At 40.1% G+C, this 23,159-nt stretch overlaps 2 protein-coding genes across 2 annotated transcripts in view; one reads left to right on the top strand and one right to left on the bottom strand.

Moving 5' to 3' along the window:
- Window positions 1-598: 598 nt before the first annotated feature.
- Window positions 599-13,535, bottom strand: SLC25A32 (solute carrier family 25 member 32). The gene is made up of 7 exons (XM_032858546.1): window positions 13,202-13,535; window positions 6,522-6,672; window positions 4,439-4,524; window positions 3,150-3,310; window positions 2,645-2,758; window positions 2,173-2,318; window positions 599-1,055 (listed from the first exon to the last, which is right to left on the bottom strand). Exons 1-7 carry the CDS (start codon window positions 13,353-13,355, stop codon window positions 920-922), a joined length of 948 nt encoding a protein of 315 aa, XP_032714437.1. The 5' UTR covers window positions 13,356-13,535; the 3' UTR covers window positions 599-919.
- Window positions 13,536-13,696: 161 nt separating this feature from the next.
- Window positions 13,697-23,159, top strand: part of DCAF13 (DDB1 and CUL4 associated factor 13) — a 28,839-nt gene continuing 19,376 nt past the window's right edge. Inside the window, exons 1-4 of the mRNA XM_032858545.1 lie at window positions 13,697-13,962; window positions 16,734-16,933; window positions 17,521-17,628; window positions 22,043-22,132. Coding sequence (XP_032714436.1) covers window positions 13,893-13,962; window positions 16,734-16,933; window positions 17,521-17,628; window positions 22,043-22,132 — 468 coding nt within the window. The 5' untranslated portion in view covers window positions 13,697-13,892. The remainder of the gene's footprint in view (window positions 13,963-16,733; window positions 16,934-17,520; window positions 17,629-22,042; window positions 22,133-23,159) is intronic.

Raw genomic sequence — 23,159 nt, 5'->3', positions numbered from 1 at the left:
ACCTGAATGTGAACAACCAATGAAGATTAATCATTTATTTGGGATCCGAACCCATACGTCAGAGAGCTGAAGTAGGAAGTTAGTTCTCACTTCCACACAGTTTCTCAAAAACATATTCCAATCATTCTCGTGTCTGTATGAAGTGATCTATTAGTCACCTACAGCCAATCAGTGATTTATAGCCAAATATGCTAACCCAGCTGAATCCCAATTCAGATTTTATAACTTTACGAGACACTAAGTACCTATGCCAAAAAATGTAACTGGATCCACAATTACAGAGCCCCTGGAGAAAAAAAAATTAATAACAAATATCAGACATTTCTCAAATGAAGTATGTAACTTTTCAAATTAGCACATTCCAATGGAATTAAAACGAAAACACACTTAACAGTGTTTTTTTTCCCTCACCAAAATTTCCCAATTCAAAAATGGTCTGGATTTAAGCAGTACTTTTCCCAGCAAAATCCTTCAAGTTCAATTTACCCTTGAAACAGCCATAATAATTCTTTTCAGAAGCCATTTTCTTGTTATTGCACAGAGACTGATTTTAAAGCCAATCCAAGCAAATGAGTTCAGAAAAAGAAGCACATTCATCTAATCCATTTAGCAAATGCTATAATCAGCTTCTACGTGAACAGGGAAATACAGAAATTTGTGAAACTCTCCGCTTGATGTCAGTTTTACTATTGTGTCGATGGAGCCATTTCTGGCCGAGGTAGCCAAGTCCCATATAAATGGAGAAGGCAAAAAGCGGAAAAACATTGCAAAGTCTTAGCAGTTCTTTGACTTCTAATGATTACAGACTGATTTCCATGTGACCCACGTTGCTGTGCAGTCTTCTTCTGAGGTTTACATCTCAAACACAAAGGAACAGTTGCTCCCTTAAGCAGATGTACTGAAATTATCTTCTTCTAGCTTACTTTTTATTTTCTCTAAGATCAAGTAGAAAATGTGAGACATTCTCATATACCACAAAAGTAATACAGCAGGCTGGAGTCACTCTGATCAAATTGGGGGCAATTCCTTTGTAAAATCCACCAACGCCTTCTTTCCTTTAAAGGAAAAAATACATACATGCTTAATTTCCTACATAGCTAGCCTGAAGATACAAAAGTTTCATTAGCATAGGGCATAGGGCATAGCCTCCCTGTGATTCAAGTCCATGTTCTTAACATGCCGAAGTAATGCAGTCCGCGAGCCATTTGTAGGGCTTCCATTCCTTCTGTGACTGACTCAGAAGAGAGGGCAGAGGCACTCCCAAACTGAAAAGTGCTGTAATGACAACCATCTTTCAAATGTCTCTAAAGGTACAAGCATGCTATTAACTGATTAACTAAAGGAGGCATCAAAAATCTTACAGCTTATATAAATGCCAGGCGACAGTAAATCTAGCACATACAAAAATAAAACTTTATTTCCTTAATGCCTGGAATGGGAATATGGCCTTGGAACATGTCACTTGCATTCTCAATAAATATATACTGAACTCAGTGTAAACATCCAAAATATTCTGCTCTAGAATCCTTCCAGAATTGCAGAAAAATATGGGGATGTCTATCTGTAACAGGTTATCCACAGGCTGAAGAGTGAGCATCTCTTCTATACATGGAGACAAGCGTTTGCAAGTTACTGTGCAAGCAGCAGTTTAATTATATTAAACTAGGATTTTTATGACTTCCCATATTCAATGCCATTCAACTATCTTAGGACACCTAAATTTTAGTATATCAATTTGTTCAAGCACAGAATTTTTTGCAAGCAGGGGCAGGGGATGGGGAGGAGAGAGGAAGAGAGAGAACTGCGAGTAGGGCTCCCTACCCAGTGCAGCACCTGAGACAGGGTTCGATCTCATGACCCTGAGATCATCACCTAAGCCAAAATCAAGGGTCAGACACTAAACCAACCAAGCCACCTGGAGCCCCAATCTCATTTGATTTTTAGAACAACACTGTCAGCCTAGATTTTCTAGTTTTACAAATGAAGGAATCAAGGCTCAGAGATTAAGTCTGTGGTTCTATAGGTAGTCAATGGGAAATGGAAAAGCAGGGGCCACTGACCATGTTTTCAGCACAGCACACTGGCCTTTGCTATCCGACTAACAGCAACTAGTCAGTTTGAGGCATGCAGGGCCCCTCCTGAGAGCCGTTCTGATACGCCGCGTGCTCTCACCTCCACGTCTTTGTGATCACGTCCAGCACGCCCTTGTAAAACATGTGCTGATCCTGAAGACGGGCTCTCACGACCTGGTACGGGTATGTGGCTGCTACAGCAAATATCTTGGAGAGTGCGGCAACAGATATATACTCTATTGTGCTCTAAAATGACAACATAAGACATTAATTTTTCTTTAGGCAGGAGTCCTTTAAAAATACAGAAGTAAACATTGTACAGGAAAATCTTTAAATGAACTGTAAATGAAAAACATGGTTTCCCCTCTTAACACAAGCGCTGTACAAATAAGGGGTTCTATTTTTAACATATGTGTCATTGGCCTATATTTAATCGTACATTAAATTAGTGGCAGTCATGATCATAGCAGTATTACCAGAGTAAACGTGGACAAAATCTCCATCTATTAAATGCCCATAAATGTAAATGAGATCCATTGTTTTTGTGTCTGTTTTTTGAAGAACCATCTTACCAGCGGGGCCTCTGGTAACCTGTTGATATGCTGGTTGTACTTCAACTTCAACAGTTCATATGCCATGAACTGAAGGGCACCATGTGACGTTCCAAACAGCCCAGGAATAAATCCCTAAATGGGAACAATTAAAAAAAACAAAAACAGAAAAAAAAAAAACAATAAAAAACAAAAACTAAGCCAGTTCCCAAAGGACACGGTTTCTAGGGATGGGAGTAAGGAGTGGGTGACCTCAATGTGTGACTCAGAGAAATGGTTACTGTACAGAATTTTAGACAGGCCTTCTCACACCCGCCAGCATCGTGATGTACCTTATAGTAATGAGGATAAACAGATAAAAGCACAATTTCCATATTATACACTAGGACTTCGGTTTTTATTAAATTGCTTCTTGCCTCAGTAGGGCTTCTTTTTAGGACTGACTACAGGTCATTCAGAACTCTGACAAGAGAGTCAGGGGAAGTTACAATGGTCAGTTTTTCAAAATATATTGATAATTCTTTACCTTATATAATCCACGCACACCTTCATACTTATATATTTTCAGAAGTGTATCAAACATTCCTTTATATTGTCGCTGTGAGGAGTTAACACCACCATTGTACTGTAACATAAGGCGAGTTTTCGTTACCCATAATGGGTTTGTAATGCAGAGGGTCATGGCTCCTAAAACCAAATTTAAATAAGATTACTCAGCATACAGGTTGTCACTTCCCACAATCCGGATTAAGAACAGTTCATTAATATAAACAATGGGGTTGCCCAGGGGTTGTACCTGCAACAGTAAGATGTATTCGCTGAGGAAGTCTGGGGGTTAAAGGGTAGCCATAGTTTTTGGCGGCCAAAAAAATGTTCCTCACTCGGTGAGTGGGAGGTAAATTAAAAGGGAGATGGAAATGGGAAACACCTTCCCCTTGAGGTGTGAGGACAGCAAAGACGTCCTGGCTCCTGAACAGTATGCTTGTGTAGGGACAGACGGGGGTCCTAAGAAGCGGGTGCTGGTAAGGAGGTATAAATATTTAGGAGGACAAAGTATAACCCAGAGGTGTTAAAGATTAGGGGAAAAGGATCTGGAATCCAACGCCTCAATATTTTCCACATGTACATATATATATCTACCCCAACTTTACCACAATCCTCCTCAAATCTATTCAAAGTAGCCAACGCATCTCCAAACTTAAAGAACTACATAATACTTTACATTCATTACAGAAAGTGACAATTTTGTATATAAAAAATTTCATCTGGTTAAGTTTCTCATTTGCTGAGTCTCCTAAGTAGTCCTTTATTCAACAAACATTTATTTATTAAGTCCCACTGTGATTCCAGTCTGTGCTAGCTGCTAGGTATTAAAAAATGAGTAGGCTTTTTAAGACAAGAACTATCAGTAAACGAAGTATAAAACTAAGAGTTATAATAAAGATTTATGGGTCCTGCTCTGCTTTTCTCTTTGGAATATTACATAAACATGAGGCAATTAACAAGGCTACTAAACTAATTTGAAAACTGAAATTATACTTTAATTAAAGAAAACACCATACCAAATCATCTCAAACTATCAAGAATTCATACATTTTTCTAAATTTTATTTCTTTGTGATAACTAAAATTCTCGAAATCTGTCCAGAGTAACCAGTAAGAGTAGCTGCTTTCTAAGAAATTCCATGTGATAACTGGTTACAAAAGCATACTTCAACTGTATTGTTCAATGGGGGGGAAAAAGCAAATAAAACAAAAAACAAAAATGAAAATCAAGTTGGAAGTTGCTATTTTACATTTCCCCACTCTGCCTTACCAGCTTCAGCGGCTGAGACGAGGTATTCTGTTGCCTCTAAACGTTCCACTCTTCCTTCTGTCTTATATGATTTGATGGCATTGTAACTAAAAGAATTAAACATAAGCAGTTTGATAAATATTTGAATTGGTGTCCTAAAACAGTAAGGTCTGTTTAAAATGTGTGTAACTTAAGAGCAATACCCCACAAGTAAAAGTCAATGCATACGGCAAAAAAGAAAGTTTCAAGAATGGGTTGCTGGAAATGGTTTACTCCAAGAGTTTATCATCCCTCCCCCAAAATGAATATGGCTACCACTACATATGCAAAATATTTTAATCACATACTCATCAATGAATAGCAACAATGGGAAAACTGGGGGGAGGGGCTGTAGCAGTGGCACAGCTGTGGGGCAGACAAGGCAAAAGGACAAAAGGGGGCCCCTAACAAAGAAGTGCTGAACACATAGCGTTCAGGTACTGTGGTTGGCAATTCTGCTAGATAAAACACTGGGTAGGTCCTTCCTAGTGGATTAACAAGGACCACAAGCAGCACACAAGTAACCTAACAAAGACATCACAAATGGTGTCATAAGAGATTGAGAAACTATGGCTGAGATCACAGAAGGCTTGTGTAGGTGGCACTGGTGGGGTGTGGGGACAGGTGCAGCTTCAGGGGGAAAACTGATGAGCGTAAGCAAAAGTTATAATAAGGGCGGTGGGGGAAGACAGGGAAACGGAGCCACACTTGAGTGGCAGAATGACGTCTGGGCTTTATTTGGCAGAAAATCAAGAGCCACTCAATGTTTCTCAGCAGAGGACTCAGATCAGTCTATTCTAACTCCGATTTCCATTTTCCACTTGGAAGAGGAGCTCAGTCACATAAATCCAAACTTTACCGTTTCTATTCTAACATGAAACAAGTATACTTTTATAAGAAATTCTCATTACCTAAACCTTACATCCATGAGCCATGTCCTTAGAAACTCTATTTAGAGAACGTACACAACTCAAAATTCATAATAAATTTCATACCTATATTTCACCCATCTAAGTGTGTCTTAGAACTAAAAAAGAAGAAAAATACATTTTTAAACAATATTAAGGTTGAATTTGTTCTGCATTCACTTAAAAATATTTTAAGATTGTGGTTGGGGGGGGGGCGCCTGGGTGGCTCAGTCAGTTAAGCGTCTGACTTGATTTTGGCTGAGGTCATGATCTCAGGGACACAAGATCGAGCTGCACGCCAGGCTCTGCACTGGGTGGGGAGCCTGCTTAAGATTCTCCCTCTTCCTCTCCCCACCCACCCCGCAAAAGACTGTGGTTTGGAGAATGCCATAAAATTATGGGAGATAAACTAAAATATGCAACACAAAAGAGAAAAAGGCAAATAGACTGGGTACTGATGTTCTAAAACTGTCATCTATTAAAACAAAGACAAGCCTCCCCGTTCCTGGATTCAGTTTCAAGTATCAGGGCAGCATGTCCTCCTCCACTGCTTTGTTCCCACACTCTTGCACAGTCAGTAACCCGAGTGTGCCTGTCCCAGGTGTTTTCTGCGGCTTCTTCACTGGTAATGGAATCGCAGCTCTTTCACATGGTGACGATACCTGACAGGTGAAGGAGGAAGGAAATGAACGAGGTAGGAAGATGATGGAGCCAGTCAAATGAGAGGCAAGAGGTGATGCGCCTCCAGCTCTTATAGCCACGCACTGGCTTTTACGTTCTGTTCCTAAGAGGGAGCTCCCGTGGCATGTGTTCTTATGAGGACCCCAAGACCTGTCCTCGTCGGCTTTCCAACTTCCTTACAAATCAGAACGACTTCGGTAAGGCATCTTCCTGAATTCATCTCATAGAAGTGGCTTCTGTAAGAGCCTTTCTCCGACTCATCCTTCACCTTTTTCCTATTAAGAACTTTTCTTCCAGACCGAATGCCTCTGATAATAGCTGACAGAAAAGGAAATAAGCCTTTTGCTCTTTCTGACCCTTCCTATTCAGAGAAACTGATGAGATGACTCATCTTGTTTCATTGACAGAAATGTAAAAATCACTGAAAAAACAAACTTCTTTTATTTAATACTGTAAAATCTCCCAGATCTACTCACAAGAAAAAGTAGAGTCCCCAGGATAAACCTGCACCCCACACGTTTGGGGTTACTCCTTGGTAAAGGCCTCGTAGTCCATCAAGTTTCCAAATGGTAGTCAAGCAATGCACAATTCCTTTATATTTTGGTCTCAGTTCCAATCCATCACTCACTGCAGTAAAGGCACAAAATTAGGTGAGAGCAAAGTTCTAGTTCTGAATCACGTATAGACCTAGACGTCACATTGTCACAGTAAGGAGATAAATTCAGAAGAAAACACTTTTTAGATAAAGAAAAATATTCCTCTTTATTTTTCAGAACTATTTACTCTGTATTATTTTCTCTTCAAAACATCTGATGCAGGGCGCCTGGGTGGCTCAGTGGGTTAAAGCCTCTGGCTTCAGCTCAGGTTATGATCTCAGGGTCCTGGGATCGAGCCCCCCATCAGGCTCTCTGGTCAGCAGGGAGCCTGCTTCCTCCTCTCTCTCTGCCTGCCTCTCTGCCTACTTGTGATCTCTGTCTGTCAAATAAATAAAATCTAAAAACAAAACAAAACAAAAAAATCTGATGCAAATTGCTAGAATGTTCAACAACTTTCAGTTCTTACATAGTCTCTGAACCTTAAAGCTTTTACACAGACTATTCTGTCTGCCATGAACACTCGGTCTTCTCAGTCACCTAACTCCTTTACACAGCTAACTTCGATTCCTCTTTGAAGTCTGCTTAATAAGTTCCCTTGGTGATCCTTTCCTATCCCCTAGATGAGCTCAAGTTTCTTTGCACCCATGGTATAACACACTTTCCCTACCATAATAAAAACACTCTTCACTGCAATCATTATTGTTCAATTATTCTGGCTTCCCAGTAGGAAGTTGCTCTGTGAGGGCAGAGACTACTACTATTTCGCTGCCATATTTCTACTCCTATCTTAGTGCTTTCTACACTGTAGGCTCTCAAGATAGATTTGCTCAATTATTATATCCTGAATATTGTTTCTTTTCCAGACCCATGGTCCATCCCTCTCTACCACGTTCTGCCTGGCAGCCTGACCTTGTCTTCTAGTTTCTAGTTGAGTTGGGCTAGTGGGGAGGCCTGACAAGAGATCAGAGGGATAGAAGAGAGTGGAGGAAGGTATTTACTCTTTCACTTCCCTTCCTATGGGGTGACCTCAGGCAGGCTGCATTTCTCTACTGACAGTTGCAGCTCTGCTCAAGGTGGCCCTCTCTCAAGGACCTTCTCGCCTTGACATCTGGCCCTTAAGGTGGCAACAGCCCAAACTGTTTCTAGCTCCAGAATTCTGCAGTATTTGTTGTGGTTTTGCTATAATCTCGTATCTTTGTAAACAGTCCTTTGAATGTTCTTATTTTGAATGTGCCTTCTGTTTCCTATGGGGAAATGGAAAGAATGTTAAATTTATCTTTTACTACATTTATCTTTTACTACATATAGTTTTTTATACTGCTTTTTTCTTCACTCAAGAGTATACTGTCAGAATTCCTCCTTGTTATCATGGACTTGTTATTTGTAATTAAATAGACTTCCAAGGGCACCTGGGTGGCTCAGGTCATGATTCCAGGGTTCTGGGATTGAGCTCTACATTGGGCTCCTTGCTCAGCAGGGAGCCTGCTTCTCCCTCTCCCTGCCGCTGCCCCTGCTTGTGCTCTCTCTCTCCCTCTCAAATAAATAAAATCTTAAAAAAAAAAAAAAAAGACTTCCAAAAGTTTTTTTAAAAATCATGTGATGGATGGGGCACCTGGGTGGCTCAGTTGGTTAAGCCACTGCTTAACCAACTCGGCTCAGGTCATGTTCCCGGATTCCTGGGATCGAGTCCTGCATCGGGCTCCCGGCTCTGGGAAGTCTGCTTCTCCCTCTGACCTTCTCCTCTCTCTGCTCTCTCTCTCACTCTCCTTCAAATAAATAAAATCTTTAAAAAAAAAAAAATCATGTGATGGTTTTTCCTCCCATAGATATTCCATCATTTGTACATCATTCATGTAAGTTCTCATATTTTTTTTTCTATTATTAAAGGGTTTCTAGAGAATATTCTGTACAACATACAAATCCCTATTTCCTTAGAATTAACTATTAGAATGGAAATTAATATGGGTCAAAGGTTATGAGTACAAACTGAAACTGCCCTCTAGAAAGTTTATACAAATGACAGTCCTCTGGCCACATAAAAGCATGCTCAGTTCATTGTCCCCTTTGCCACTACACCACCACATAATGGAGTCTGGCAAAGAATCACTGTTTACCATTGCCAGGGAAAGGGAGAAAAGTCAATTTCTTTCATCATTAACCTGACAATGTTACACCATGAAATGAGATTAAAGTAGATGAGGCTTTGTCAAAAGACCTGGTTTGATCTCTAATTTCTCTAATTAGCTACGTGACCTTAATCTTTCTGAGTTTCAGCAACCTCATTTATAAAATGGGGATAAATATGACCCACCTCACAGGTTGTCGTGAAGTTTATACAAGATATCAAGTTTAAAAACAAATTGGCTCTCAAGAAATATTCTGCTGTGTATTTCATAATCTTTCTGATGTTTTCCTTGAATTTCAAGTCTCTTATTCTCCTGATAAATTTCTTCCAAGTACCTTTCCATTTTCCTTTCAGTAATAAGTTCACAACACAGTTTCTCTCTTGAGGTGAAAAACAAAACCACAAAAACACCATCTTTGCTTTTCATGGGGATGAACCAATGATTTCTTTATTATTTTGACAAGTCACTTAATTACAGAAGTAGAGTATTAAGTATCTCAGTAACAGGCAACAACATTCTACACCCTGTACTTCCCTGATGCTATAATCTGCTCTCCACTATATAGTTAGGATCAAATCTATAAATCTGAAAAACAGTGATTTGTACACCTGTCACTTTATACAAAAATTTAAAAACTACTGACTCCTTGTTATTGCCAGGCAAAGGGGGAATCTAAACACAAGTAGGATACAAACTCTGACCCTGAGGAAGACATAATCTTCAAGGCCAAACAGCAACAATCACGTTGCCCAGTTAGGAGCACTATGGTGAATGAAGTGTTATAGGATTACAGAAGAAACAAAAAGATGTTCTGTATAGAAAGAACTGGGGAGATGCAGTAGAGTGACAGCGAATGTGAGAGAGACGATGCTAGCGTAGAGCCTTGAGATTGATTAGAAACTTGTCTTTGGGGAAAGGAGAGAAAGATTTGTCTCTAGACAAGCGCAACAGCTGTTGTGGATACGTGCAGGTATCACAGTGCCTGGCACTGTCTGGGAGAACATCAGGGATTCGATATATAAAGTGTACAGCTGAGGGAGGGAAGGCCTGGTAGGAAATTAGGCTAGAAAGCAGGGCGATGGTGTGATGGTGTGAACTGTGTCCCCGACCGCCCCAGTCCACTGCGGTGTGATTTGGGCCTCCACCCATTACTGCAAGAGCTCTAGAGAGCCTGAAGTGAATCTGGGGAAACTTCTCTTTCTCATCAACTATTTAGCAGCACTTAAGACTGTCTACCTCCTAAACCCTCTTCTTTGGCCTAATTTCACATGACACTCTCCTGATTTTTTTCTTTCTTCTCTGGCCCCTAAATTTCCTTTGCAGCCCCCTTCCACTCCGACACTTAATTGTGTGACTCTGAGTCACTTACTTGATTACTCTGTGGTTGCACTAACTCATCCACAAAATGGGAGAAATAATAGAACCTAACTATGAAAAATACAAAGGGCTAAATGAATGAATACATATACAGCCCTTAAAACCATGCATGGCACAGAGAAAGCATTCAGGACGTATTAGTTTATTTAAGCTACAAGGGCTGGCAATACTATACTATATGTACAAAACTGGACTGTATGCTATTCTTGTTACTTGATTCTATACTTTCATCCCTCGATTAACTTGTGGATTATTGGGCTTTCAAGTTATTTTAGAAAATTACCGTTATACCTCATTTTTCATTGAGGCGTACACGCTCTATCTATCTCACCAGTCTTTTTTTAAATTTTATTAAGTAATCTCTACTCCCCACATGGGGCCTGAACTTACAACCCCAAGATCAAGAGTCGTTGCTCCTCCAACTGAGCCAGCCATGCACCCCTCTCTCTCATCATTCTTGGATGATTTAAAATTATATCTTAAAGGGGCGCCTGGGTGGCTCAGTGGGATAAGCCTCTGCCTTCGGCTCAGGTCATGATCCCAGGGTCCTGGGATCGAGCCCCGCTTCGGGCTCTCTACTCAGCGGGGAGCCTGCTTCCCCCTCTCTCTCTGCCTGCCTCTCTGCCTACTTGTGAACTCTCTCGCTGTCAAATAAATAAATAAAATCTTAAAAAAATAAAATAAAATAATATCTTAAAGTTAGAAGGGTCCTCATCAATCACCTCATCTGACTGACTTTTCCACTCAACACAGGGGTATCTTCTATCTTCTAGCCCTGAACCACTTCCAGATATCACCAGTTTCATTTCTGAGCACCCCCACGTGGGACAGTCACAATCTGCTTACCTATCATTTCCACTCAACCTCTACCTAGTCTTTGGATCAACCCATAATAAGATAAATCCCTTTCACACATGGCAGTTCTTCAAATATCTTAAGTCATCTGTCCCTGCCCTCCACCCACCTGAAGCCAAACTAGTTTTTCCAGTCATTTCTCACAAGTGATTTCTAATCTTTCTACCACACTGGACACAAAATTTTGAATTTGCACCTGAACTCACGGAAATATTCCAGGTTCAGTTCAATGGGGCATTCAAGGCTAATACCCCTTGTCACTAGGTAATTACAATTTCATTATAAGTGCCTAAGTTTTATGAAAGCATAAGAACTACAGCATTAGTGCTGCTGGCCAATCAACTATTTTGATTTGTTATTCATCTTCCTAAATTTTCCCCCTTTTCTATCACATTTCACTGCCACACTTTATCATTACAAACTCCTGCTTTGATTCCCAGATCTTTAATTTTATCCTCCATCCAGTCTCAATCATCTTACCTATTACTTTGGCCACACTGGTCTCCTAAAACTCTCCCCATTTCATCAAGATTACCATCTTCTCAGGTACCAAGAATTCCCTTTCTTCAGGCATAATCTGCTTCACAGCCCTGCTTAAACTCACCAAGCCAACACTATTCCTCAATGATCATCTCAACTGTCACCTCTTCTCCTAGACAAAACATGGGAGACACCAAGTCATACAGGCCTGTACCTGCAGCCAAATCCAAAATTCTTTTCTTCATGTTCAAGTCACTGTATACTAGGGATTCCTAGAGGTAGAATGGTGAGTGGTTTAAGAGTCCAAGGGTTCTAGAATTAGACTGCCTGGGTTCAAATCCCACATCCATGCCATTATAAACTTGAGACTTGAGCAAGTCAACTTCTATTATTCTCATTGGTATAGTGGAGATAATAAATTCACAGGATTGTTCAGGGTAGTAAATGAGATAGATAATATATGTAAAACTCTTAGCTCATTGCCTTGCTCTTAGTAGACGCTCAATGTTATCTGTCATCTTAATTTTTATCTGTGCATGTGTTACAAACTCCATGGAAATTATATGCCTTTCTGGGTTTTCTTCTAGGGAGTATACTCCAAGATTTTCACTGATTTTCCTCCATAGAATGGCTTCTTGTCTCCTTTCCAGCTGTCAACATATGAGGCCTTCTGTGTGGAACCTCAAAATCTAATGGAACCTTACACATACAGACACATATGGCCATCAGCAATCTAAAATTTTCCTGACAGTCTGTCTCTACTCATATTTTGATATTTGGATTTTGCCCTTGGTTTTATGTTGTCTTAGAATTATCTTTTATGTGACTAACTCTCATGGCTACAGTTAGACCGAAACTCCCTCGAGGATGAGAACTGTGTTTAGGTGCCTCTGTATCCTGTACAGCAATCTACAAATATTAAGGGAACAATATATTTAAGGTGGATAGAATCAGTCTGATTCTTGAAGATGAACCACTTCTGCAGATCTAATTCTCAACTTGTAGTAGTAAGAAAACCAAATGCCAGAAAATAGTTTCCCAGTAAAGTTATCAAGACCTTCTTCCGAACGATCTTTTCTAGAATTCACTGTTGAGTTTAACGTCTACGGTACTTTGTAAATTTCACTTACCTCACTGCACTTAATAAACCCTAAAATTTTAAAAAAGAGCACTTGGATTCTAGCTATCTATTCCTTCATGGGATTTTGTACCACACTATAAGCACCAAAAAACAAGTCTTCAAGAGAATCCTATCCTAAACCCATTCCCAGTCACCCGCTGAGAATTAGCCCTACCCCAAGCACTTTTTCCTCAGGTCCACCGCCAAACACGTGGCTACCGTTAAGATTTCAAAGTACCTCCAACGGTGAATGATTAGCGCATGCGAGGGCCGAACCCTAAAATGTGCCAATCCCTTTCTCAATTTACAAATACGAAGGTGAGTCCCCCATCCTACGCCAATCTGAACTTTTCTCAGAATTTTCTATCTCTGTTGTCCATCCCTTAGACTTGGGGAACGGGGACGAGGACAGCCAGATCCCTTTCTCAGGCTCCCCTTCCTCAAATCTAGTTCCAGGTGAGGCAGTATAAGCAGCACTTGGTTCAACGCTCGCCTAGGAGAACGCAAGGGGCTGGGGAGAGCAAGGCCTACTTTTGAGTCTTTATCACCCAGTTCGGGGTACCAGCAAGGAGAAGGAGCCCAGGGTCAGAGCGGGCTCTTACCAGCGAAGCGGATCTTCACGAGGTCGAGCGGGTGCAGTGCGAGGTTGGACAGGACCCCGCCGCTCACGCCCGCCACCAGGTTCTCGTACCGGACGTGGCGGAATATCGTGCTCCACACCGACGTCCCTGACGCTGACTGTCCCTGGCCCGTCATAGTCCCAGGGCCCGCTGATACCGCGCCCAGGGCCGCGGAGGTGGTAGGAGATGCAGTGGCCGCCACCGTGGCGACCGTCGCCGCCCAGGAGCAGAAACCGCGGGAGGCGGGTGGCGGGGTGGACAGCCTACTTCCGGGACCAGCGCTAGGACGCGGTAACTAAGCGGAGAGACCCCAGCGGAGAGCCGGCGTGAGAGGGGAAAGGTAGCACGTCACGCCTGCGGAGAGCGCGAAGGAGGCGGGGCGCCGGCCTCCGTCAAGGCCCCGCCCCCGCCCCGTCCCGCCCCCACCTGCTGCCGTTTCGGGCCGAGGGTGGCGGACACAGGAGCACTCTTGAAGAACCACCTCGGGCCAACCTCTGCCGGCAAAACTACGGAGCGCCGCAGGGTCCTGCTGAGGCAGCCGGCTTCCACACCGTGGAAGTCACATGACAGGAAGTAGTATTGAAGAAGCGGAAGTAGCATGTGTCTGTGGAGGCGGTGGTAATCCGAACGCGGAGGAAAGGCTTGGAGGGTTCGGGGGCGACTAGCAGCCAAAATGAAGGTGAAGATGCTGAGCCGGAACCCGGACAACTATGTACGCGAAACCAAACTGGACCTACAAAGAGGTGAGACAAGTTATTAGGGAGTCCGCCAGCCTTGAGTCCGCCTTCGGCTGCCACGGAGCAAATCTGGGGGAACACTGGCGCTCCAGGCTCGTTCTTTCCCCGTTCCCTTTTGCCGAGCCAAACTTTGTGCAGATAAGGATATTGCGGGACGGGGTAGCGGGTAACTTCTCTTCAAGGCCGTTTTTGAAGAACTTTTTCTAGTGGTTAGTGAGAAAGTTGGTCGTACCTGGAATGCTTCCGCCTCCCCCTTTCCAGCTGCTGCTCTCTGACTTTTCTCAGATTCCAGTTGTAGAGAAGTGGAACTTGAAAGCCAAGCAAGTGAATTCAAGGATTTGGAAGTCTGCTTTAAACCTCTCTAACTTTTGGCCACTTAACTTCTTAAAGTTACGTACTTCTAAATGTGGGAAGAGACAAAGGTGAAACGTAAAGCCCTCAGTTTTCTAAACTTTTGTGGAGAGGCCTGATGGGGAAATGGCCAAAGTGAAATTAGTAAGACTTATTATTTATTGGTTTTATAGGTCTCTTCCCCCAGTAGCAGCCTGACTACTTATCACTTATAGATCATGATATCTAAATGACGAGGGATTAACCATGTCTGAAGAGAATAACAAAGGCTTTAAGGCAGGAATAAAAATAAAGCATAAGAGAAGGGCCATGTCTTCGGAGTTTGAGTGAGGGGGATAAGCCATAGAAGATGAAGCTCAGATGATACTTCGGTATTTTGATTGAATAGTAGAGATTATTCATTATATATGAATAAATTGTGAGAGGTAAATATGTGGTGTCTGTTCACAAGATGTTTACAGTAACAAGATAGTAATGTTTTTAAAATGCAAATTGTTACGTCATCTGGACTTGACATCACCCTTGCTCCTTGAACCTCTGGTCCCATCTTCCTCTCTAGTTTCACTGGTCACTATTTTCCTTGCAGGTAGCTTACATTTACCCTTGGATTTCTGAGTACATTTCGGACATTTCTCTTTCAGAAGGCCTGTGGCACACACCCATACTCCATTTAGCTCCTTCCACTGAGCAGTAATCTTTCCCTACTTATTCCCTGTGGTTGCCTGCCCCCGCCCCCAGCCCATTTGAAGCATCCTCCTATTCTTCGATCACATTTTTGTACTAACATCAGAGTGTGTATCACATTGTCTCATGATTATTTTGGTTATCAGTCTCTTCCATCAGACTGAGCTTGCATAAAAGGGAAGAATCATATTTGTTTCTATATCCACTGCGTCTAGACAACACCTGGCACATAGTGTTTACTTTATAAATGTCTGAAGGAAGGAATGAGTGAGTGACTGGCTGGTCATAGACTCTCCATGTTAGGAGGTTATTAGTCATCTGATGTTACTGAGTGTCTTATTTTCTTTAATATCTTCCTATTTCTATATAGTTTCTGATGGAAGTTTTCTTTTTAAAGATTTTATTTATTTGAGGGCGAGCAAGGGAGCATGGGCAGAGGGAGAAGGAGAAGCAGACTCCCCGCTGAGCAGGGAGCTTGACTCAGGGCTCAGTCCCAGGACCCTGACATCATGACCTGAGCCGAAGGCAGACGTTTAGATGGAAGTTTTAATAGCAAAATGGAAAAATAGAAGTTTAGGAGCTCTGTAAAACATAAATCAAGGAAGACATTTGTTACCTTTTTTTTTTTTTTTAAGATTTATTTATTTATTTATTTGAGAGAGTGTCTCAAGCAGACTCCCCTGGGAGAGCGCAGAGCCCAACACGGGGCTCAGTCACAGGACCCCAAGATCATGACGTGAGCCGAAATCAGTAGTCAGCTGCTTAACCAACAAAGTCACCCAGGCGCCCCATTTGTTACCTTTTCTTATTCTTTCATTCTTGTTTAGGTGTTACTTTTGATTGAATGTTGGATATCGTACCAGTAATAGGGAGTTAGAGAAAAAAAAAGCAAGTTGAAGATGTGGAGTAAGAAGATGCATTTACTTTTCAACATTAAGGGTTTTTTAGACATGTGTGCTTAGAACACAACTGTAAACTGAGACAATATGTTTGGCAGCATAGGGTAATAGTTAAGAACATGGATTCTGAAACCAGACTGCTTTGGTTTGAATCCTGGCCTTATCACTTCATAGGCAAGTTACTTTTCCATGCCTCAGTTTCCCAGCTATAAAATGGGAAATAGTAATAGAACTTACCCCATAGAGTACTGTGGAGATTAAATGAATTAATATACAGTATTTGGAACAGTGCCTGGGACATGGTAAACTGTTTTTTAAGTAAGTAAACAAATGTGTGAAATGCTCAATAAAAAGTTACTATAATCATAATCACAAAAGTGTGTATCAATATAATGGTTAGCACTGGGGATTAATACTGTTACCTGCCTCAAAAGGAGCTTCGAGTTCGGTTGGGTAAACATTTGTCAGAGATTTGTTTTGTACCAGGCACTGTGCTAGGCATAAGTAGTAAAGTGAAAAATGTGGTGAAAGCCCTGCTCATCAAAGCCTTGCAACCCAGTTAAAGAATGTAGTAGGACATATAAAAGTAAAAGCTGAGGTTATATGTAGGGTCTAATTATTTTGCAAGATGTATGCATTCCATGATTTTCCGGTAGTTTTGGAAACCTTTGGAAAGGTTTCTGAGTTAAAGGGCATCTACTTTGGAATTTTTCACAGTGCTAGGCATAGAACAGTGTTCCTAACAAAGGCTTATTGAGTAACAAATTGAATAATTAGCTGAGGAAGACCACAGGAAATATTAAAAGTGAATTATTTTATTAAGAGAAGTCATTTTTATTTCAGTTCCAAGAAACTATGATCCTACCTTACATCCTTTTGAGGTCCCACGAGAATACGTAAGAGCTTTAAATGCTACCAAACTGGAACGGGTATTTGCAAAACCATTCCTTGCTTCTCTGGATGGTCACCGAGATGGAGTCAATTGCTTGGCAAAGCATCCAAAGAGCCTGGCTACTGTCCTTTCTGGGGCATGTGATGGAGAGGCAAGTGTCACTCTAAACATTCCTATTTTAAACTAAAAATAGTTATGTTACAAATGTTTTCTAGTTTTGTGTTACTGCGGATTTTAATTGCTTTGATTTCATTTTTCTGTGTCCTATTTTTTTTTATTCTCAAGAATGAATTCTGTTTGAATTACGAACTACATAGTTTCTTATCTAAGCCTCAGAAATTAGAAATGTAACAGCTTAAGGCTCAATTGAGCTGAAGTCTCAAGCATGTTTACAGTAGTAAAGGTATTTGTGAGTTTTGGGTCCCCCCCCCCTCCCGCCCCCAGCAGAGGATGTTATTAATGATTCAACACTTATTTCCACTCTGGCAAGAAAAGAAAGTTTTGAAACACTTTAAACTGGAATCAACAGAGTACATAACAGATTGAATTTTCTGCTTGTTGATATACTGTCCATATGCACTGCAGTATTTTAAACTAGAGGATTTTGTTTTTAGCAGTCTAGTAGAGTGAGTCATAGGCTTTTCAGTGTGAATTTATTTTTCTTGGAACATAGTACTCCTGTGCTTGAACATTTTATGTTTATAGTTCACTAAAATTTCCTGGTATGCTTTATCATAGGTTAGAATTTGGAACTTGACTAAACGGAAATGTATCCGTACAATACAAGCCCATGAAGGTTTTGTACGAGGAATATGTACTCGCTTTTGTGGGACTTCTTTTTTTACTGTAAGTATAATGCAATTAAGTCATTAACTCTTCTCAACTTGTATAAGACTGAGCTAATGTTTTCTGAATACATTTATTTCTTCCAAGAGCCTTTTGGAGTTTCACAACCCAGTACAACTTCTTAAAGCCTTGAAAAGTCCTAGTTTTCTTTATATACTTCAGCCTTCTTCATACTTCTTGATTTTTTTAAAATAATACTTAACGTGTATTCGAATTAATATTCTGTAGAACACTGAGATGTGGGATTAATGCAAGGCAAGGCTGGAAAGGTGGTTTACTCTGGAAGATTTTCAGTGTTGGAGATGAGTAATTTGTACTTTGTCAGATAGTAAATTTTAGAAGTATTTATGTGTGTGGTAAGGTATACAGAATGTACAGTTTACCATCCTAAGCATTTTTAAGTGTCCATTTCAGTGGCATTAAGTACATTCACATTATTGTGTGACTGTCACCACTTTTTCATCTTCCCAATCAAGCTCATGTCCCTTAAACAATAACTCCTTATTCCCCTGCTCCCAGCCCTTTGCATCCACTGTTCCACTTTCCTTTTCTATGTAGTTGACTATTCTAGGTGCCTCACACAAGTGGAATTATATAATATTTTCCCTTTTGTGTCTGCCTTATTTCACTTAGCATAATGTCTTCAGGCTTCACCCATGTTGTAGCAGGTATCAGAATTTCTTTCCTTTTTATAGTTGAATCATACTCTGTTGTACGTACATACGTTTTGTTTATCCGTTCATCTGTCAGTGGACATTTGGATTGTCTCCACCTTCCTGCTTTTATGAATAATGCTGCTATAAACATTGGTGTGCAAATATCTGCTCAAGTTCATTGCAAGTTTAGTAACAGGAATGAATCTAAGCTGTGCTTTGAAGTAATGAATTTGACAGCAGTAAATGATCAGTTTGGAGGCTGTTTTAATAAGCAATAATGAATCTGTGCTAGGGAGGGAAGACCGTGGAAAGTAGTTGTTAGGTTTAGAAACATTTTGGAGGTATGACAGGCTTGGCAACTGAGGGTCGTTTAGGAAGATTCCTTTTCCTTCCAGGAGTGGGGAAGTCAGGAGTGTCAGAAACTTTAGAGGAGAGAGGGAATGAGAAGGGCATGGTATGATGAACTGGACTGCAGTGGGCTATGTGAGTGAAGAGGTCTGTCAGGCCCTTACAGATGTAGCTCTGGAATTGAAGTTCTGAAGAAAGTTGGAACTAAACTTGGTATCATCAGTACAGAAATAAAGATTGAAGCCATGGTATGGCATCACTGGGGGAAAGTGACAGGGAAAATGTAGAAATACAGAAATGTCAGGGAAATAGCCTTGGAGAATGCCTGCTCCTAGGAGGTAGGAAAAGTTTTGGGAGTAGCCAGAGAGCTAGAAGAGCCTGTAAATGAGCTTAATGTCCCAGGGGGAAAGGATCATTGGTTGTGTGAATGACTACAAAGGATAACGAGGATAAAGACTGAAAGAAATATTTTAGGAATATAGATCTGTAAAAAATAGAAAGTTAAGGGTCCTGTGATTTTAATCTTTCAGTTTTACCACTGTTGGCAGTTTGGTATCTGTCCTTTCATATGTTTTGACCTGTATATATATATAGCAGCTCGTGTATACAGACGCACTAATCAACTGTGTAAATCTTGAGTAGCATGCTGGGTGCCAAGGTAGATGGGAAAGGAATAGCAAAGGGAGGAGATGACTTCTGGGAAACCTTTAAATATTTGGAAGATTTAAAGAAATATATATTTGAAAGATTGTTGTGTGAAAGAAGAAATGGGCTTTTCCTATATAGCAGCCTTAGGAATAGTTGTTAATGTTAAAAGATTTTGTTTTGGTGTAGGGACAAACTTACTTGCTGTTAAAAACCAAAATAGGCTACTTGGCTAATAGGCGGGGAATTTAGGTATTTTTCGGTAAAGGGTTTTTTTTTGTTTTTTTTTTTTAAGATTTTATTTATTTATTTGACAGAGATCACAAGTAGGCAGAAAGGTAGGCAGAGAGAGAGAGAGAGGAAGCAGGCTTCCCGCCAAGCAGAGAGCCCAGTGTGGGGCTCAATCCCAGGACCCCGGGATCATGACCTGAGCTGAAGGCAGAGGCTTAACCCACTGAGCCATCCAGGATCCCCTAGCTAACACTTTTTAGGAGAAAGGCATCTCCACATGCTGTAGAAACTGACATTGTCATAGAGATGGTCTTTTTTTTCTTTAAAGAGTTTATTTATTTATTTGACAAAGATCACAAGTAGGCAGAGAGGCAGGCAGAGAGAGGGGGGAAAGCAGGTTCCCCGCCGAGCAGAGAGCCAGTTTCAGGGCTTGATCCCAGGACCCTGAGATCATGACCTGAGCTGAAGGCAGAGGCTTAACCCACTGAGCCACACAGGTGCCCCCGTAAAGGGGTTTAAACAAGCTTCATCACCCTGTATACAGTATGTTATAGAAGGAATTGGTGGGAAGTTGGAGCAGACTGACTATAACTACACTTCCCGTTGGTTATTCTTTGGGTTATATTGATTAGTTTAATATCCCAGGCAGAGGATTTACTGGCTGGGTTTTTTTTTTTTTTAATGCTTAAAATTTAAAAAGTCAGAAAAATATTTCATATTCACTATTCATTTCCTTTCTTCAGGTAAGACCTGTGAAAACTACTTGTTGGCCGAATTTTAGGACTTAATGTTTCAAAAAATGTTCAGTACACAATGTTGAAAAAGATAAATCTTTGTTAGCTAAATTTCACGATATTGACTATATCTCAATTTGTGGCACCAACAGGTCTTTCTTCAGCTTACTCAGCCTTGAGATAAGCTATGCCGGCCAGGCATATATTGCTTGGCTCCTCGTTTCTACAAAATGTTAAACCTTTCTCAGGATTGATGATCTGCTGAGGTTTATACTCAACAGACTGTATAGAGTAGCATAGTCAATTACAAAGGAATTCAGTTTTGAGTTTGCAGATAGTAGAAGAAGCTTGATCGAAAGCAGCAGTCTTTGGGGTAGATGTTCTCAATGACAGTTTTATCCTGTCTTCCATAAATGCTAAAATTCCAGTGGGTCAGGCCAGATTAGCAAAGACCTCAGTACCTAAATTGCATCCTCAACTCCTCAACAAAAGAAATTCCTATCTGACCTTAGTACCAAAACTTCTTCCCTAATCACTTACCTGTTCTAATATCATGGGCGCTATGGATTGTTTTGCAGGAAGGATTTCCCTCTTTGAGTTTGCTATAAGGAAAACTAAATTTACACTTCTGTCCTAGATAAATATATATTTTTGTTAATATTTTTATTTAGAAAGTAGATATAGATTATGTATAATATGAATGTAAAAACCTAGAAAGTTTTTACATTCATACTAGTTTTCAGTTAAAAACTAGTAGTTTGGTGTATATATAGAATTGTTCGCACCCTGTATATGATTATTTTATGTTTTAACCCTAAACTAAGTTATATTGTGCATTCTGTTTTGTAGCTTATTTCCCATAATACCTTGAATGAATCTGCTACATACCCAAGTCTAAATTACCATTGTTTGTTACCTTGCCTTCATTTGGGCCATGGCTTTTTCACTATCCGCACAACTGTCAGTTCAGTGAAAAGACAAATGATGTCTTTACAACATTATGGAAATCGTTTTGACCTCATGGATCCCTGAAAAATTCTCAGGATCCTTCAGAGGTCTGCATTTCACAGTTTGAAAACCACTGACTTAATAGTTTTGTCATGCAAAGAAAGGCTTTACCCATGGCAGGATTATAAGAATGACTTCTGTCTACTATTTTTATGTTTTGTATTTAATTTTTTACCTTTAAAATTATATGGAATTTTATATTTATATCAGGTGTCAGATTGCTTCAAACTTTTTAAATGACTAACCTGATATTGTAATACCATTTTATTATAATCCACTTTTCTTCCTTATTTGAAATGCCATTCTTATCATAGTATGCAGTTTTTTGCCATATTTATGACCTAACTTTGTTTCTACTCTCCTTTTGCTCTACTTACATTGTCTTATTTTTATTTATTTATTTTTAAAATTTTATTTATTTGACAGACAGAGATCACAAGTAGGCAGAGAGGCAGAGAGAGGAAGGGAAGCAGGCTCCCAGCCAAACAGAGAGCCAGATGCGGGGCTCGATCCCAGGACCCTGGGATCATGACCTGAGCCGAAAGCAGAGGCTTTAACCCATTGAGCCACCCAGGCGCCCCTGTCTTATTTTTAATTTTATCTACTCTGTGTATTTGTCACAAATCTTTACTGTAACATGTGGGACGTAAAATGCATCAACAAATACAGTACTGGAAGGATTTGGGACATGTATTTTTTTAAACACAGGGTGTGTATAATTTGATGTATATGTTATCAAGTTTACAGTTAATAAGAGTAGTTCATTATCACCTGAATCATTAATGTTTCAAGGTTGGCGATGACAAAACTGTGAAGCAATGGAAAATGGATGGACCGGGCTACGGAGAAGAGGAAGAACCATTACATACAATATTAGGAAAGGTACAGAAATAAATCGACCTATACTTTGTCTATTAAAATTCTTCTCTTAAAATTATTTCAATAATTTAATTAAAAAATAAAAGATGTAAATGAGACTTTAGGCTGCAACAATTGACCTATTTTAAGCAATATTTAATACAGTTAAGGTCCTTTGCAGCTGAAGAATTTGAATGGGTCTTTGGTGTTCATTGTATTGGGTTCAGTTTCTGTGTTTACCTGGAGGATGCAATGAAACATTTCCTATGGCAAGTCCATGGGAGGAAATCTATAAGAAAAATAATGCTTCGGCTTCTCTCTGATTTATATTATCATAGATCTTACACAAAGCTCAGAATTTCTTACTTGAAAGAACCCCTTAGGCAATGAAGAGGTATTATAATATGCTTTTTGTATAAATCTCATTTACATTTCTTAGAATATTATTCTGTAAATCAGATGATATGGTTTAGTTATAGCTTAAGTATAATTCAGATCATATGGCCTGCCCATGTTTCATAATGCTTACATTTTGATATGAAGGGAACTTCTAAAGTTAGATTTAATCTTTAAATATATACATTTGTAAAATGGGCTTGTCATTTTTAGTATTATGTTGGTATATATTTAAGTTCTGCTTTTCAGATTTCAAGAAATTGTAAATGTTTTTAAAGGCACTTGGAGGTGGGACATGAGTATTAGATGGAAATAATTTGCAACTGGTAAAAAAATTAGGCATTAATTCTGAAACAAAATTGGTTTCATTCTTGAAAATGTCTTCTCTCTAGGAGCTCCAAATGTTTTTGAAATATTTCATCTTACCCCTGTATCTGTGTTAATGGGGATTAATTCTTACTGTGGAAAAGTTTGTCAGATTTGCCTTCGTGAATAGAAAATAATTGGAAGCCTGCAGATGCTGCTAAGAGTTCTTAAAAGCGTAAAGTGTTGGCTAAATATTTCCCTTTAATTTGCTTTGCAAACATTTTTTACCACATAGTATAAAGACAGATTTTAATCTGCTCTGAATAGATCAATCTCATCTTTTAAGTGG

The sequence above is a fragment of the Lontra canadensis genome, unplaced genomic scaffold, assembly GCF_010015895.1.
Source record: "Lontra canadensis isolate GAN:19392208 unplaced genomic scaffold, GSC_riverotter_1.0 scaffold15, whole genome shotgun sequence".
NCBI lineage: Eukaryota > Metazoa > Chordata > Mammalia > Carnivora > Mustelidae > Lontra > Lontra canadensis.
Note: the sequence above shows the minus strand (reverse complement) of the source record. Positions and strands in the feature narration are given on the sequence as shown.